Source organism: Nipponia nippon, unplaced genomic scaffold (assembly GCF_047370975.1).
Source record: "Nipponia nippon isolate SJK-2023a ecotype South Korea unplaced genomic scaffold, ASM4737097v1 scaffold_1, whole genome shotgun sequence".
NCBI lineage: Eukaryota > Metazoa > Chordata > Aves > Pelecaniformes > Threskiornithidae > Nipponia > Nipponia nippon.
Genome location: NW_028262290.1, coordinates 131,345,787 through 131,361,380, shown reverse-complemented (window position 1 = coordinate 131,361,380; position 15,594 = coordinate 131,345,787). Strand labels below are relative to the sequence as shown.

Sequence of the window (15,594 nt, the reverse complement as noted above, 5' to 3'; positions counted from 1 at the left end):
TTTAACATCTTTGGAAAGGCAGTTATGTAGAAGCATGCAAGAGCTAATTTTAGGAAACACTGGTCCATAATGACTAGACCATCTCTTGATAAGTGATTAAAATGTCTGTTTCACATGCACATTACGGTAGAAATAGAAACACACTGCAGGTATCTACACAAAATAGTCTGATCTTAGGGTAAAGCAAGGAAGATTAAGAACTATTTGAGGAAGATATTCAAGAGTTAAAACTTCTTACCTTTGGTCTGGCCTAAAACGTGTATCAGTGGGTGGGAGTAACAACCTAGTTTGCAGATCTAGTTCATTTAACTCCAGTGCAAATTGAGTAAATCCATACCACTGTTCATGATCTTTAGGCATCGGATCTACAGAAGAAAAGAGTACATTCAGAATTCCAATTAAATGCTGTTATCTTTGGACCCCTCAGTCATTTTTTTCATCTCTGAACCACTGTCTCAATTCTGTGGGAATAAGAGCTTTTAAAATAACGTGACAAAAGATAACATCCCCCTTGATAATTGCACTGCAACAAAACAGATTTCTGTTCTCAGCTGAACCAGAGCACAACTGTGATGAAGGCCATGCTATTATCATACTCCTCTTTCAAACTATAGTAGACAAAACCCCACGAGTTTGGGAGAAGTTCAGATATGGCCGTCGTGCCAGAACTGAGGTTTGTGGGCTATCCTCCAATGTTTAATACATGAAATACACTACACTTCTCTACACAAAAAGTGGGGGGGTTGTTCCTTTTTCTTTTTTTTTTTTCCTTCTTTTTAGAGTCCTCAATACCCACTTCATGCCCAAATATGAAAATGAGGGAGAATGGAGAAAATGCAGGAAGCTATAAGATTAAGTTCTCCACATTATGTAAGTTAAACAATGTATTCTTCTGGTCTACACTTTAAATGTTTGACAAAAATCTAATATTCCACATAGAAATAACAGGAAGTTGGGGCCTAATAGAGAGATGAAAACAGTAAGCTTATTCTCAAGCAGATCTTAAGTTCTGCACATTAGCCATTCTGATCACTAACTTGCTCTCCATATGCAGTTTGAAGATGAAGTTGTCCCACAGTATAAACTTTCATGCCACTTCCCAAAGAGTCGATGCACAACTTTCCCGGCTTTATCCATGATACTGCCTTCAATCTCATGTGCATTTGGACTCCAATACTTTGCCTAGAATTAAAAGAAACAAGGGGAAAAAAGGTGCATAAGAGATCAAGTGTGAGTGATTTTGCCACATCAGTAGCACTATGCTGTAGAGTGGTTTTCTGAAGTGGAAACTATTCATTTAGGTGTGCATTACAATATCATATGCAAACAATTGCTGTTAGTACTATTAATCGGCTTATTAAAATACTAATGTTGAGAATCGTATTTATTTTGTTTGCCTTTTTTCAGGGCAGTACTAGGTGAAGCATAGCTGACCTTGAATTTTGCCCAATGACAGGTAACACTGATTCCTGACCTGACTTAGTTATCTACATCTTCCCCAAATTTGCAGAAGAGGAAGAGAAGGAACCGATAGAGTAATCTCCACTTTAGACAATTTACAATATCAAAGATGTAAGATTTGCAGGCTCTCAATCTTTAAAATTTGAACTCTAAACATCCATTGCAACCCTTCAAATACATTACAGTACTTTAAAATAAGTATTTGAAAAAAAAAATCACCCTAATGCTTCTTCGAAAGCAGAAAATATTCAGGAAAACAAATAAGAAAAGGAAACTTTCCTTCTGCTGCTGAGCATGCCATGCTGCATAGGTACGCTGAAGTACTTAGCTTGTATCTGTACGGTCTGTTTCTATGTAAAGCACAGCCTTTCTCCAGCAATCAGATACAGAAAATGCAGGTTAAGGTAAGTCTCCTAGCATGCTTTGCAAAACTGCTTCTCAGGTTAGAAACTTTGGCATCGTTTTAGGTTTTCATTGATTTTCCTTTACTAGGAAGAAGTCATCTATTTCCAAAAACTAATTTTAATTTCAGTTATAAGGGCATTTCCTGAGGAAGTCATATATTGATGCCTTGTACTGAAGCAAAAGCTTTGAGTAACACCACCACCTCTCACTTAAGCTCCTCGGAGTACCTGCAAAAGGCTAGAAAAGAGCATTGGGTGAAGCACCCCACATAAGCACTGCTTCTACAGTTGCTGAATGCAGGCACAGCACACGCCAATGCATTAGCAGGAGGCATGTGGTAAACCACCTTGTGCCTACCTCTCTCATCAAACACAGAGTAGGTTTTTCATCATATTTCTTCCTTTCCTTTCCCCATGCTTTTCTGCATCTCAAGTGGAATCACCCAAGAAAGCTGTTGCTTCTCTTTCTTGTCTAGCTTTACCTAGTAAGTGGCAGTTCCTTCAGAGTTAAAGTTTCTCAAAGAATCACAGGTAATTACAGCAGAACTGTAGGAAAATACCGCTTGTAAGCAGTTGTACCGAGCTTCAACAGAGAGTACCCACACACTGCTGTGTCTGTTAGAAAAGGCACTGCCAACATTGCTGGGGTTACCTTTATGAAAGTCAGTTTGCAGTGGCAAGTGTCATCGTTAAGATTTTTGATTATGATCTCTCCATAGTGTTCAATCCATCTTTGCCCACTTAAGATGTTATGGATGCAAGATGTCACCTTGTTCCATGCAAAATGGTCTTTAAAACTGCAAGGAAAATACACGCAAGAAAAATCTCATGCCATGTTCAAATGAGTTCATAAACTTGTGAAAAAAAATTGCAGAGAACTTGCATTAGAAAAACCCCACAAAATAATTTTTTTTTTTTTCTGGAATGCCTCATCTTCTTGTCCCATACCTTCTCAAAAACAAACCCTATGACAACAACCCTGTCTCCCAGAAAACCCTTTTCACTTCTGCTATAAGCTTTGGTCCTGAACTCAGTTTTCTCTCAGTTTACTTGCCCCTCTTTACCAGTTTTAAGTTTCCAAAAGTAATCATTCTAATATCTTCTACCGGCTGAAATGCCCATTTCACAGCTTGTTAACACAGCGACAACTGAAAACACAAGGACATGGGCCACCAGAGTCATGAAAAGGCTTATTGAGTGGAATGAGCTTGGCTCAAGGTCTCAAGGCTGAGCGTATGCGTGTGCTTCAGGCAAGAGCAAAAGTTCTCACCAGATAGTTCAAGATTCAGTTGCACACTGGAAGACAGCAGACAGGGACAGATGAAAAATACCAATAGGTAACACAACATTTTACCTTGTATTGGAGAAGTATATGTTCTTATAAAACAGCTTTATGGAACTTCAAGAAAAGGAAAGTCTCATGAAGACATATATTCTACAATTTGTTCTGGGTATTGATAGCCAAGTCGCTACCAGCAGGGTAAAGGGTAAACTTACAAAGCACCGGTTTCCCCATAGCAACTGCCTCGCACACATCCTATGAGGATATTAGAATATTTCCTTACCTTCCCTTAATCACTTGCTTTCACTTTCTGCTTTGTAAGAGCATGCACAAGGACAGTTTTTGCAGACTAGTAGATATGCAGCCAATTTACCTCACAGTAACTTGTTTTCCTGCCCCTACCTGCAGGTCACATGCTCTATTATGCATGCTAAAGATACTGTATTTGCTCCAAAAATAATCTTAATACTGATGCTTCACTTTTGCCTATAGCCTCAGTACCTTTTTTGTACCCAATTCTATATCAGATGCACAGGGATATAAACCAGCACATGGAGACCACAGGTCTCACCATCAGGTTATTTTCCAGTTGATCAGCCCACCATGGGCCCTAATCCATTAGCTACCCTGCCTCTGAACCCTCACTCACATCCTAAAGACCTTTCACTCCACAGCTTAGGCTAGCCACTATGAACACAACATGTTTTATATATTACCTTTTGGATACCATCTTACCATATCACTATTTCACCCACTTAAAAGAAAAAGGCATGCTTAGTCTGGTACGTGCTAGGTTCTTGGGTGATTTTTCTTTTTTTCAGATGGCAGAATAATTAATTTTGTAGACTCTCTTTGGAAAACAGATTTAATTGGAACACTACTCAACCTTTAGACCTCTGGTTCTGCAAGCATGATGGATATAGGCCAAATTTTTAAGGATCTTAACTGTTGATCTATAACGGGCACTCTGGCAAACCAGCATAGGAACACTGCAGATTTTTATTAAAAAAAAAAAAAATTAAACTATACTCAACACTTAATTACAGTGGCTGCTTACTTCCTTGGATAAAAAACACCAGATATGCAACTGGTTCTATTTATCACTTACAATAATTATTTATGCAGTGACGATAGCTATCAGCCTCACCTACAGACCAGGACCCCATGGTGTTAGGGTATGTACAAATATCGGTACAAAAGGCAGCAACAACAACACATTCTCCCCCAAACTCATATTCAAGCAAAAGAATTCATAGCTTCCTCTACCATGCAGTTTTGCCCTGTGAGTTTAAAATGCATGAAGCTTGAAATTCAACTGAAGTATGAAAATACCAACTTTGCTTTTTTCAAGATACACAGGAGTGATGTTTTTTATTTCACCTTTTGTTTTTTATAACCCTTGAAAGAGTTAGGGCTTCTGTTATATACTTCTGGTTTTGGTTTGGTGTTTTTTTGGTTTTGTTTCCCCTCCCCGCCCCCCCCCCCCCCCCTTTCTTTTTAAACTAAACCATAATCACCAATTGTTCCAAAGGTCTAATATGGCACAGCACAGCTTGTTCTCATCTGGATAAATGTGGTTCCAGTATCTGCAAGCATGGCTGGGCCCGTGTGTGAACACCAATGCATGACTGCAGCACTTACGTTGGAAGAGTTACGTGTGTTGTACCAACTGGAACAATTTCCATGGACTTTCCCCAGAATTTGTTTTTCCATCTTACATCTGAAACAGCAAGAAGAGAAAAAAAAGACAGGTTTTGTCATAAGCATGGGTGAATCATTCTATTTCTGGGTTCTACTTTATTTTCAAGAAATGCAAAATAACAAAGTGCAACACAATAAAAGTGTTCAAAGAATGCTGTGGACCATCAAACATGGTTTTGTTTGGGTTGTTTTCATTACATTATAGGTTATTTAAACAGCAAAGTAGGAGGTTTAAAAGTCCTCTCAAAAACTTTTTCAAAAGAGAGGAATTGGAATAAGCTATAGACAGCATATATTTATCTGCCATTCAGTTGCTAGTGAATGAATGCAGACATTTCCAAAAACAAAAGCAGAATTTCAAATACAAAAATACAGCAACTAAGAACATCCACAGTGACGAAGCAAAAGAATGTTTCAAAGGGCACAAAACTGCAGAGGGATTTAGTCCAGCTTCCTCTGTGAGTTTAACTGGCCTTTTAAAATCTTATCTGAGTCACAGAAAGACGTGTCCGAGTCTCACGTCATTTCTCCAAAAAAAGATGAGAAATCTCAATGCAAGTTTAGTCAAATTTATTGAGCAAAAACACCTGGAAGAGAAAGAAACATGGACAGAGAAACACAGCAGAAGGGGTATAGAGTTAGGCTAGATAATCGGGCAGTAACTTTCCTAGTAACTTCAGAGCTCAGGAGAATAGTATCCTTGCTGTATTACACACTAGGAACTCCATTCCCTGCTCAATCTGAAAAAAATAATCTCTAGTCTCAAAAAGATGCTAGTACCAACACAAGGAAAACCAAAACACTGTTTCCTATGCAACTGTGGGGGGAAGCTGTTATGCTGGCTGCGAGAGAGATGCTGAAACCGTAGTTAGAAGATTACATATCTCCCGAGTATGTATGTTCGAGTGATAGGACTGAGCCACACCAAGCTGCCTACCATTGCAAAGGCTGGAATGGGACACAGGGCAGAATTCCTCATGAAAAAAGTAACCCTTTTCTTATCACTTGAGAAAAGGACCTTTTTTTTTTTTTTAATTTTGAAGTTTGATGCTGGGCCAGCATCCTTAGTGACAGCAATTCTGTTGTGATTCCTATAGTGCACAAGAAGAGCTCCAAAACTACCTTGACTATGATGGTGTTGAGCTGAATTCTGTACTAGCTTTCTCTCTTCTGCAGTGGGATGGAAGAGAAAGGGCAAAGGCACAGCCTGCTGAGTTTAACAGTTAAAATGTATTATCAGACTCTGTTCTCATACGTTGTATGTTCTCATAAATGGCACAGCTGTCCCACAGAGATCAGTGCATGGGAAACATCTTGGGAACCAGTGTGTAACTTGATCATGAAAAAATTTTAGGACAGCAAAGAAAAGCGAAGTATTATTTCAAAGCTATGCTCAGACTAACTCAGGCACAGATGCTGTAATAGCTGGAACTTTCTGTTCTGCATTTCCATTGTTTGTGTGTCCACACTCCTTTGCAAAAGCAGAGTCAGCTTCATATGTCAGGGGAAATGGTTTCCAAAATAACTGTCCCTGTCAGAACCCAGTCTTCTGGCTCACTAGAGATGATCAAGAGATTTCTTGATGTTGAAACAGATGAACTAAGGTCAGTGTCTGGTGGGATGACAGCACTACTCTGGCAATATTGCTGAGGACCGTCTCATTTTCGGCTGAGGAGATAATATGGTAAGTGGAAAGATCTTTGCACACCGAAAGAACTTACCTCATTGACAAGCTACCTTTGTGATTCACTTGATGTTAGTCTTTCCACTTAAGTTAATATAGCCCCATAACAAGAGGCCACAGCATTTACAAACTGCCTTTGCATTGGAAAAAAAAAATCATTGTCTAGATCTCCCATAAGCTCAGCTAGCCACATTTAAAAACAAACCCCCAAAACCCTGCAGTACCCTGATTGAGTCTCCTGTGCTCATCAAGACCAAATCTCAGGCTCTTTCTCATTGATCAGATTCTCAGCTCTCATCTTTACAGAAAAGCTTTGTTCTCTAAATGCAAGTGTTGAAATATTTGAGCGATAACTGATGTCAAGATCTGTTAAATAAACTGATCTCATCAGGTTTTATTAAGACAGGCTGCTATCTAGTCTTATTTATACAGTATTCAGTTACTGAATAAATTTTTGGTCATCTCTGCTTTTTGGCTAAGAACAAAAAGACTCTTGTCCCTGTATTTGTTTACAAAGCAAAGAATTATATTGAATAATGAAACCCACACTAATGACAGAGTTCCAATTTCTGTTCAGTGTGGCTCCATCCATCATAACTGTAATCAAGTCAGCAGAGTCAATCATAACAGAATTAAAGGTTATAATATGGCTACATTGTGAATTGACAAACCTCTGGGTGAAGGATTTTAACTGAGTTAAAAGGCACAGTTATGTTCTGTGTACAATCCAAAAATATCACACAGGTACTGTGACTGGCTGACAACTTCACCAGCATTATACAGCAAACAAAGCTCCAAACCAGGTTTTTTTGAAACACAATGTTAGTAGTCAAACAGCACAAAATCTTACATACTGTAATAATGCCAGCAGAGAAAGACATGGTAAATATATTTATGCTTGCTGTTATGCTCGTTTTTGGAATTTTTTTTCAGAACAGGTTTACAAGATCTGCCACGGCTCAGGATTTAACCTGTAGTTTTTCAAGATGTGTTCTAGTTTGCCTGTTTTATAAATAGCTTGAGGTACAACTCTTCTTTATTAAAGAACTGCCCCCCAAACAAACCTGATTTTAAAGAAATGTAGGTACTTTTACATGAAAAGAATAATCAATTAACATTATAAAAAAAAACAAAACTTGAACATTTTTATAATGGCAGAACATCCAAGTAAGAAGCATGCAAGTAAATATAGGCTAGCATTTCTTAAAGCTGTTCTAATACAATTTAAGCAGGGAATGTCACCTTTTCCCAATTTCTGAATATTTCATGTTAGACATACAATGAAAATATTATGAACACTGTAAAAGTAAATGATAGACTGAAGATTTACCTTGCCAAAAAGCAAAATTCACAGATTCAGCATGGCATGCAGAAATAGGTGGATGGTGACTGACCTAATAGCAAGACATGAAAGGGGGAGAAAAGAGATGGGCGTATTAACACTTGAATAGTCATTTTGGTTTGGATTCTTTTTTTTTTTCCCCTTCATTTTTCAGTCATATATGGCATTTACAATTTGAACATTTACTTTCCTTTTGCAGTTGTGTCCTGAAGGGGGAGTCAGTGAGATTAAAAAGGTACTGAGACCTAAGAAGCCTTGAAAGAAATGGGAAACACTTATTTTAAAAGGCCTGTGAATTTTGTTCATCGAGTGAAAATCTAACTACATATTTTGTACATTGTCTCTAAGGCGATAATTACATTTACCCTTCAGACCTCTCCATATATTAACAGAAGCTGCACTTTGAGCACACAGACAAAACCAAAAAAACCCAAAGGGCCAAATTCTTCTGTACAGTAAATACCCACAAACCCCTGACTATGAGGGAGGAGACGGTGATCAGCATCTCCGAGGGGGCCACGGGTGGAGAAATCAAGCCATGAAATCCCATCTAGCAACCCCTACTACTGCAGGAGTGGCACCCCAGCTGTTTCTAACGCGAAACTACGCGCACTGCACTTTATCAGCTTTGGGTAGTAGCACATACATGAATTAAGGCAACCACCAAAATAGCAAAGCAAGGACTGTGAGTAAATAAACAAATACACAATACAGACGATTAAAAGGAAACAGTAAATAGAGTAACTGCACAAAGTGAAAGCAGCCACTCCTCCTTGGCTGTAAATTCTCCCTTCTGGGTGAACACGACTTAAGAGCTGACCAGGACCAGCTCTTTGACATGTAATGCCTACTGTTCCTTTGACAAAGACAACTTTATTTTCAAGTCAAATTGCTATTTCCCACTATGAATTTAATTTCTTAACCACCTACATGGCTCAAATGCAGTTTTACTTTCTTCTTTGTTACTCATTTTGCAAACCTGTTATCGAGCATGTTTTCCACAGGCATCCAGTTATTTACTGAGCATCCTCTACTTGGTTTTTAAAAAAAAAAAAAAAAAAAAAGAGAGAGAGAGAAAAGTACTAATTACTCTCAGCTATGCCCTAATCCACCAAGAGCAACATGCTGTCTCTCGCATACTGTACCCAGATTAACCCCAGATGTCACTATAATTCATGGGTTAAACTTAGCTCTCACTTAAACTGTTGTAATTCCAGAGTAAGGTCATGGTGCTAAGTGGAGTTATTCTAAACGCTCTCTAGTAATAGAACAGAATCTCTGTTATTTTATACATTTTGCCTACCTATTCCATGGATTACATACTATCTGCACTAACAAGTTATCCAGCAAGCATCAAAATACTTGCACAAACAAGCAATAAGCAACAGCTCCTGCTGCAAAGATAAATATTTAATGCTTGCAAGCTGCATGAAATTTCTTTCCTCCTATACTACTCTCCCTTCCTAATATTCCTCCACCCCATACTATTACAGTAACTTTATCACTCTATAAACTCACGTCCCTTATTGCATGTATTAGAACAATAGTTGTTAATAGCCCAAGCCCCTTCATGTATTAAAATTCCTCTTCATAAAAAGTAGCCTTTGTACTGATTTATCCAATATTCAGGGGAAAATCTTTTCCTTTAATTCAATCCAACATTAAGCTCAGTACCAATCTTTATTCACCACTGTGTTACTCCAAATTGATGTTACACTGGTAACTGGAGTGCTCTATACACATCATCTTAGAACTGAAGTAACACAACGAAGAACCAGATACATTACTTGAACTTTAAATTTTATCCTTGCTTTGACTGTTTTGCTTTTTTTAATCCCCTTTATTTCTGCTTTGCCGGTGACATTTTCTGAGACTAAGGAAAGATCACATAGCACTCCTTTTTGTCAGTTCCAAAACATAACGTACAAAATGTTGTATCTTCAGAGCTGGTCAAAACCACTTTTTGTTTCCTAAAGGAATCCTCTTAGAAGGCTTTCTCTGATCACATTTCTAGGTTGTATACCCTTGCCCACTGCAGTTTTTTTTTGGGTTTTTTTGGTTTTTTTGTTATGTCTGGACAGAATGAGACAGCTTTCAATCATTCTTACTCTGCTAGGCACCAGATTATTTTTTATCTCTTTTTAACATATGCCTTAAGCTTAGCAATTTTGGTAACTTGACTGGTTTAAATTTAATATTTTTCACCCATACTTAATAATTATTGTCCTATTGGGTAATTATTTTCATAAACAATCAGACCTTGATGTGTTGTATACATCTTTTACCTACTAAGCTGTGATACCATATTTGAAAGGCTTAACCCACAAAGTATTTGGACAGGAAGCAGAAATATTCACGGTGCCATAGAAAATAGTAGTGGTTGATTGACTCACACAAGGGATATATTTGTAATAAAAGAAGACATTAAACAGCTGAGGAATACAGTATTTTTAATGATCACACACAAAAGAAAATTACAAGAATGTGAACGCTTGTTGCAGTCACGATCAGATTTCAGCACAGGGAATTGCACTCTACTTAACCAAGTTATCTAGTTACAGGAGTAGGCAGCCTGCCAGCCTTTGCTTCCCGAGTGTCAGCTGTTGGTTGTCATGTTCCATCCCACAGTTAGCAGACTTTCCTCAAAAAAACAATTTCCTTCATTTATAATTCTGCAATGTCCCTTGAGTTTTGCTGGGCTCAGGCTATGTAAACTAATTTTGTATTTTGCTATTAATTCCAGAGGAGTCCAGCCATGCATTGAGAATTAAGCAGTGTATCAAGCAGCAAATCTAAGGGTTGCAGCATACAATACCTGTTCCGCAAAGAACTGGAAACCCTTATCTTCACGAATACATTCATAGGTTTCTCCAAGCACAGGATTAAATGGCTTACTTCCAGCTCGGTAGTAACTGGATGCATATGCAGAGACTGCAAATGCAGCTATATACACCTGGGAATAACATATGTGGAATTTTGATTAATTAATTTATCACAGCCATGCACAATTTTTGCTACACATTCTGATTTAACAGAAGGAAAAAAAATGTCTTATCCTGACATCAGATTCTGTATTTTTCCCATCATTTGCAGACTACAAACATGCATGCCTCCTGCAAGTTAAACACTAGCTCACACAATACAGAATTATTCAGTTTTCAGAGAGTCATTCAATGGTCCAGGGATGGAATTATTAGGGTCAAACACTGCAAATTCCATGAACTGAAAACAGCATTTCTGAAAATTGTTTGAAACAGCTTAGCATTCTGCAACACAGTTCAAAGCAGTAACCTTAAAAAATCACTGCTAGATTTTGTATTGTAACTGGCTTTTATAGTTATGGTCTGTGATTGTATGGATCTACCAACTATCCTTTTCCTAAACATGGCACAGGAAGTATTGGGTGAGTTTTCATGAAGTTTGCTATTTCTAATGCAGTTTGAATTGAATTGCCTTTTATCTGCTGTGTGCTATTACCTAACCATGAAACTCTTCTCAGTTATGACTGAGACACAGGTAGTCCTTCCAAATTTTTGCAGTCAACTCAAGCATAATTCCTCCTAAACCTGAGGAATTAGAATTTGGGGTTTTTCAATTCAGGTGTCTCTTGTACCATTTTTCTCCCTTTTCATTCCCTTTTCCTCATCTTGTGAAAGTGTAGATGCTCTCCTTTCAAAATTTCAGGAACTGAATCCACTTCAGAATGGCTCTTTTATGAACTATTACAATTGCTATGCAACAGCTAGCACCAATTTTGCCTCAGGAATTTCTCAAAGGCAAAGAATACTCCATTCTGAGGTAATTTCCAGATGTTTGGGTGTGGGAAGGAGGGAAAAGGCTTCTTTTCACTCCCATACGAACAACTACTGCTCATTTCCCTTTTCCTTTTAACATATGATCTCCAGAGAACAAAAAAAGCTACACACCGAAAATCCCAGTTAATAGCCACACTGTCCTGAGAACAGACACTAAATTGTAACCCTTGCGGAGTGTCAGAATGGAGAAAAGGGCTTTTCAAGCAGTATTTATAACAATTATTTACATTCATTAATAACCTCATTTTAAGATAAGATATCTTAAGTTGAAAAGGCTTAATTCCATTTAAGGGAAATCCTTCCATTTAAGAGAATTTAGAAAGCTTTTAATCCTTTATTTACGGGCTTACATATTAAGTAGCTCCTGTGCACCTGGAAGCAGAAAAACTGAAATGCATTTTTCTCTTGTTCTTTTGCCAAATGCTGAATTCAGGGTTCTGCACTGGCAGAAGATGACACCATTATTGTACCCCACATACATTCATATTGTCTGGTTTTGAGATCCTGAAGATTTTGGATCAACCCTAAAACTTCACGAAACCAGTTAATAAAACAAATGGAGCTCGTTTAGTTAATACAAAGATATCACAGTAGTGTAGGGCTGGAAGATCCAGCAACCTCTATGCACAAATGTGTTACCAGATTAGACACCCTTAAAAAAGCATATATTGTAGCTTTCATACTCAAGAGGAAAGTATATTGGTTCAGCCCCTGCCCTTTGCTGTAAATTTTTAATCTTATGGAGTAAGAGCTGCAAAACAGAACTAAACTACTTCTTTGTTTAACCTTGCAGGACAGCAAGGTACTTGAAGAGAGAGACTTCCTGACAAAGCAACAGAAATTATGCAGAAGAGTCAAAAATAGTGGGTATGTAAGTATGTACAGAGAGTCTGCTTCTCTCAGCTGGGAGAAAAAGAAAAATGGAACAGAACATCTTCATTTCTTTGGCAGATTGTTTTTATATTTATTCTAATCATTGAATGTTACTAAGTATTTAGAATATCATATTTACCATCCGTTCAAATGGGTTAGGTGTATGCGCTGCTTTATCTAGTAGTTCACTGTACTCCAGCTCCTCACAGAGACGCTGAAGGGTGTTAAGTGGCTCATTTAATTCAACAGGCATAGCCACTTTGGAGAGATCCTTTCCTATGTTATTTCTCAGGATATTCCATAGGCTGATGTTACTCGTATTAGGACATGGAGCTGGTAAACATGTTCTCCGTTTAGAATTGCATCCAATTCCACTTTCAGAAATACAGTCTAAAAAGCAAGGAAGTGGCAGAACAAGTCAATTCACTGTTTATTTAGTTTCATCCCCTTTGCAAACATACATTAAAACGCAACCATCTTTTTTCTGTCAAAACTTCCTTCCACCCTCACAATTCATTCAAGTATTTCACTAGGGGTTTGAAGATAGCCTGTTATAAAAATGATAAAATTAAGAACAAGATTTTAATTTCTGTATGTTAACTGAGGTAAATGCCAGGTACAAAACACGCACAAAAAATGACCTTCCTTCCCCTTAAAGACTAAAGAAAGGCTCAGGCTTTCCACTGAATTTGAAAGAGTAAATATTATAACTATTTGTAACAGAGATGGATTCCTATCTGTTTAAGGGACATAAATCCTCCCTCCTTGACAGAGCTTCAATTAAGTTGACATTTCTCAGAAGGCAAGGCGTAACTTACAGATCCAAGCATAATAACAACTCCTACCTACCTCCTCCTACTTTTTGAATACTCCTACCAGGGAAATTTACTGCGCCACAGATTTACATGCAGGCTTTTCCACAGTGCTCCCCATAGTGCTTAGCATTTAAAAAATTTTAGTGACGTTAGCTTTTAGATATGCCCATATGTTGGTGGAGAAATGGCCTGTTTTAAAGGTGGACTAGCTGAAGCAACTGTAGGGCTATGGGTTTGCTGAAGATTAAAAAAAAAAAAAAAAAAAAAAGGACTCATGTCAAGAGTCCTTGACGTGAATATCTGAGGTCTGTGTTGCTATGTCAAAGCAATCAGAACAGGATAAATAGTTCTAAGTGTGCCGTGAAATGATTTGTGGCAGGATCAAAACAGAGCTACAAGTTTCTGCAACAGGCACTAGTCTGAAGTGATTACATTGTTTAGCTGTACGTCAATCTCGTTTCAGAGAGGAATACGGTTGCCACTGCAAGAACATATTTTATCTTTACACATCCTTAGAAGCACCTATGAAGCTCCTGCCCCAGAATCAGTTACCATTTGGGGACATTCAGGTATAACCCCAGTCTGTCAACCCCTGTCCTAATCTGGCTTTCCTCACACAGCTTTGGCTTGGAGGAATTAAGACAGCACTGGGCAGCACATCTTTCCTGTGCTGCACATGCCCAAAGAATCACTGCCCTTAAATGCACGACTTCAACCAGTATTTCCTCTGCTGGTCCACTGACATAAGCATGATATCAGCAGTGCTTCCAACAGTGACAAAGTGCAGATAACCACAAGGGCTAACTTCTCCATCACTACCGTGTATACTAGCCCATGCCTCAGGTAGAGGTTTTCAAGTGTAATCAGCAGCCTCAAAGTTTTGAGGAAGAAGTTTCCATCTTTCCTACCACTCACAAACTCGAAGTCCTACTATCTCATATGACCGAGGTACTGTAACAAGGACAGGTGAACTATTTGCAGTCTACTGCCTATCTCTTTCTTTTTGCATAAAAATGGCATGGGAACTATGAATCAAAAAATCTACCTGAAACAATTATACTGTTAAGAGGTTGGCTCCTATACTTCCCTCTTGGAAGAATTTATTTAATATCAGAAGAGGCCAAAAAGAAGGATGTTCCCTTAGATACCTCAGGAACAAGGGGATATCTGGAGAGGAAGGAGGTAAATGCTAAAAATTTATCATTGTTCAACAGAGCTCTCTGAAATGGGATTTGGCTATGTCCTTTGACAGCTTCTGATTAAAAGCAGAATACTAATTGACTGAACTACATATTCTGGACCAGCCCATTAACTGGGGTAAACTGGTGACAAAACAGAGTAGAGAAACAACTAAGATATTCAGATACCAAATTTTCTATACTTCTATGAAGTTTGCCCACCCCCATGAAAAGAAAAGCCCATGCAGTTCTGGTTTGCAAGATCTGTGACAAATGGCCAGCAACAATACTGAAGGAGATTAAGACATCTGACCTCCAGCTAGACTCAATGACTTTTAAGGCCAGACTAGACCATTATCATCATCTGGTCTGACCTTCTACATTACGGTGGCCAGAGGCTTTTATCATAATCCCACAATTTATGGTTCAGCTAAAGCCCTGTAGGAAAAAGACATCCAGTTTGCTATTAATGGGAGTGGCAGGCTGCCCAAAGCACAGAAATAGCAGGTACCAGAAGCATGTGGAGGTGCTGCTAATACGGAAGAGCTTCAGTGATAGTCTCTGTTACAAGAAGATGAACAGCCACACTAGTACAGGTCCAGATCATGAGATAAATCAATCTGTATTCTTTCCTATCTTTCAAAAAAAAAAAAAAATCTTCATTTTTTAAACAGTTACAGAATACAACAGATCTCCAGACATATCAAACTACCCAGGTTCATTGGGATCCACTGGTCCTTGGAGATGATCAGGAAACAGCTGCTAGTAAGAAACTCCTGTTCAGCATTTTTGAAGACAAAAATACATTGATAGAGTGGGAAGAACATTGTGGTTAGCTGAAAGGAGTGGAAGGCACAAAGCCAATTACTTTATTATGACCAATTCTTCTCCCTCTTTTTTTTGATTCTAATTAGCAAGACAGTTAAATAAGCATATGTACTAACAAGACTATCATGATTAAAACATGCAAAAAAGAAACCCTTATGGTCATATACCATGCTAAAACCAACAGAACTCTGAATGCAGTTGTTAAATTGCA

At 38.2% G+C, this 15,594-nt stretch overlaps 1 protein-coding gene across 4 annotated transcripts in view; it reads right to left on the bottom strand.

Moving 5' to 3' along the window:
- OSBPL3 (oxysterol binding protein like 3) overlaps positions 1–15,594 on the bottom strand; it is a 127,751-nt gene that overhangs the window by 7,652 nt on the left and 104,505 nt on the right. For all 4 annotated transcript variants that reach the window (XM_087772979.1, XM_087772988.1, XM_087772996.1 and 1 more), the window contains 7 exons: positions 12,702–12,952; positions 10,690–10,827; positions 7,863–7,926; positions 4,789–4,867; positions 2,518–2,662; positions 1,038–1,182; positions 239–365 (listed from right to left, as the gene is read on the bottom strand). In XM_087772979.1, the coding sequence (XP_087629105.1) occupies positions 239–365; positions 1,038–1,182; positions 2,518–2,662; positions 4,789–4,867; positions 7,863–7,926; positions 10,690–10,827; positions 12,702–12,952 (949 nt within the window). The remainder of the gene's footprint in view (positions 1–238; positions 366–1,037; positions 1,183–2,517; positions 2,663–4,788; positions 4,868–7,862; positions 7,927–10,689; positions 10,828–12,701; positions 12,953–15,594) is intronic.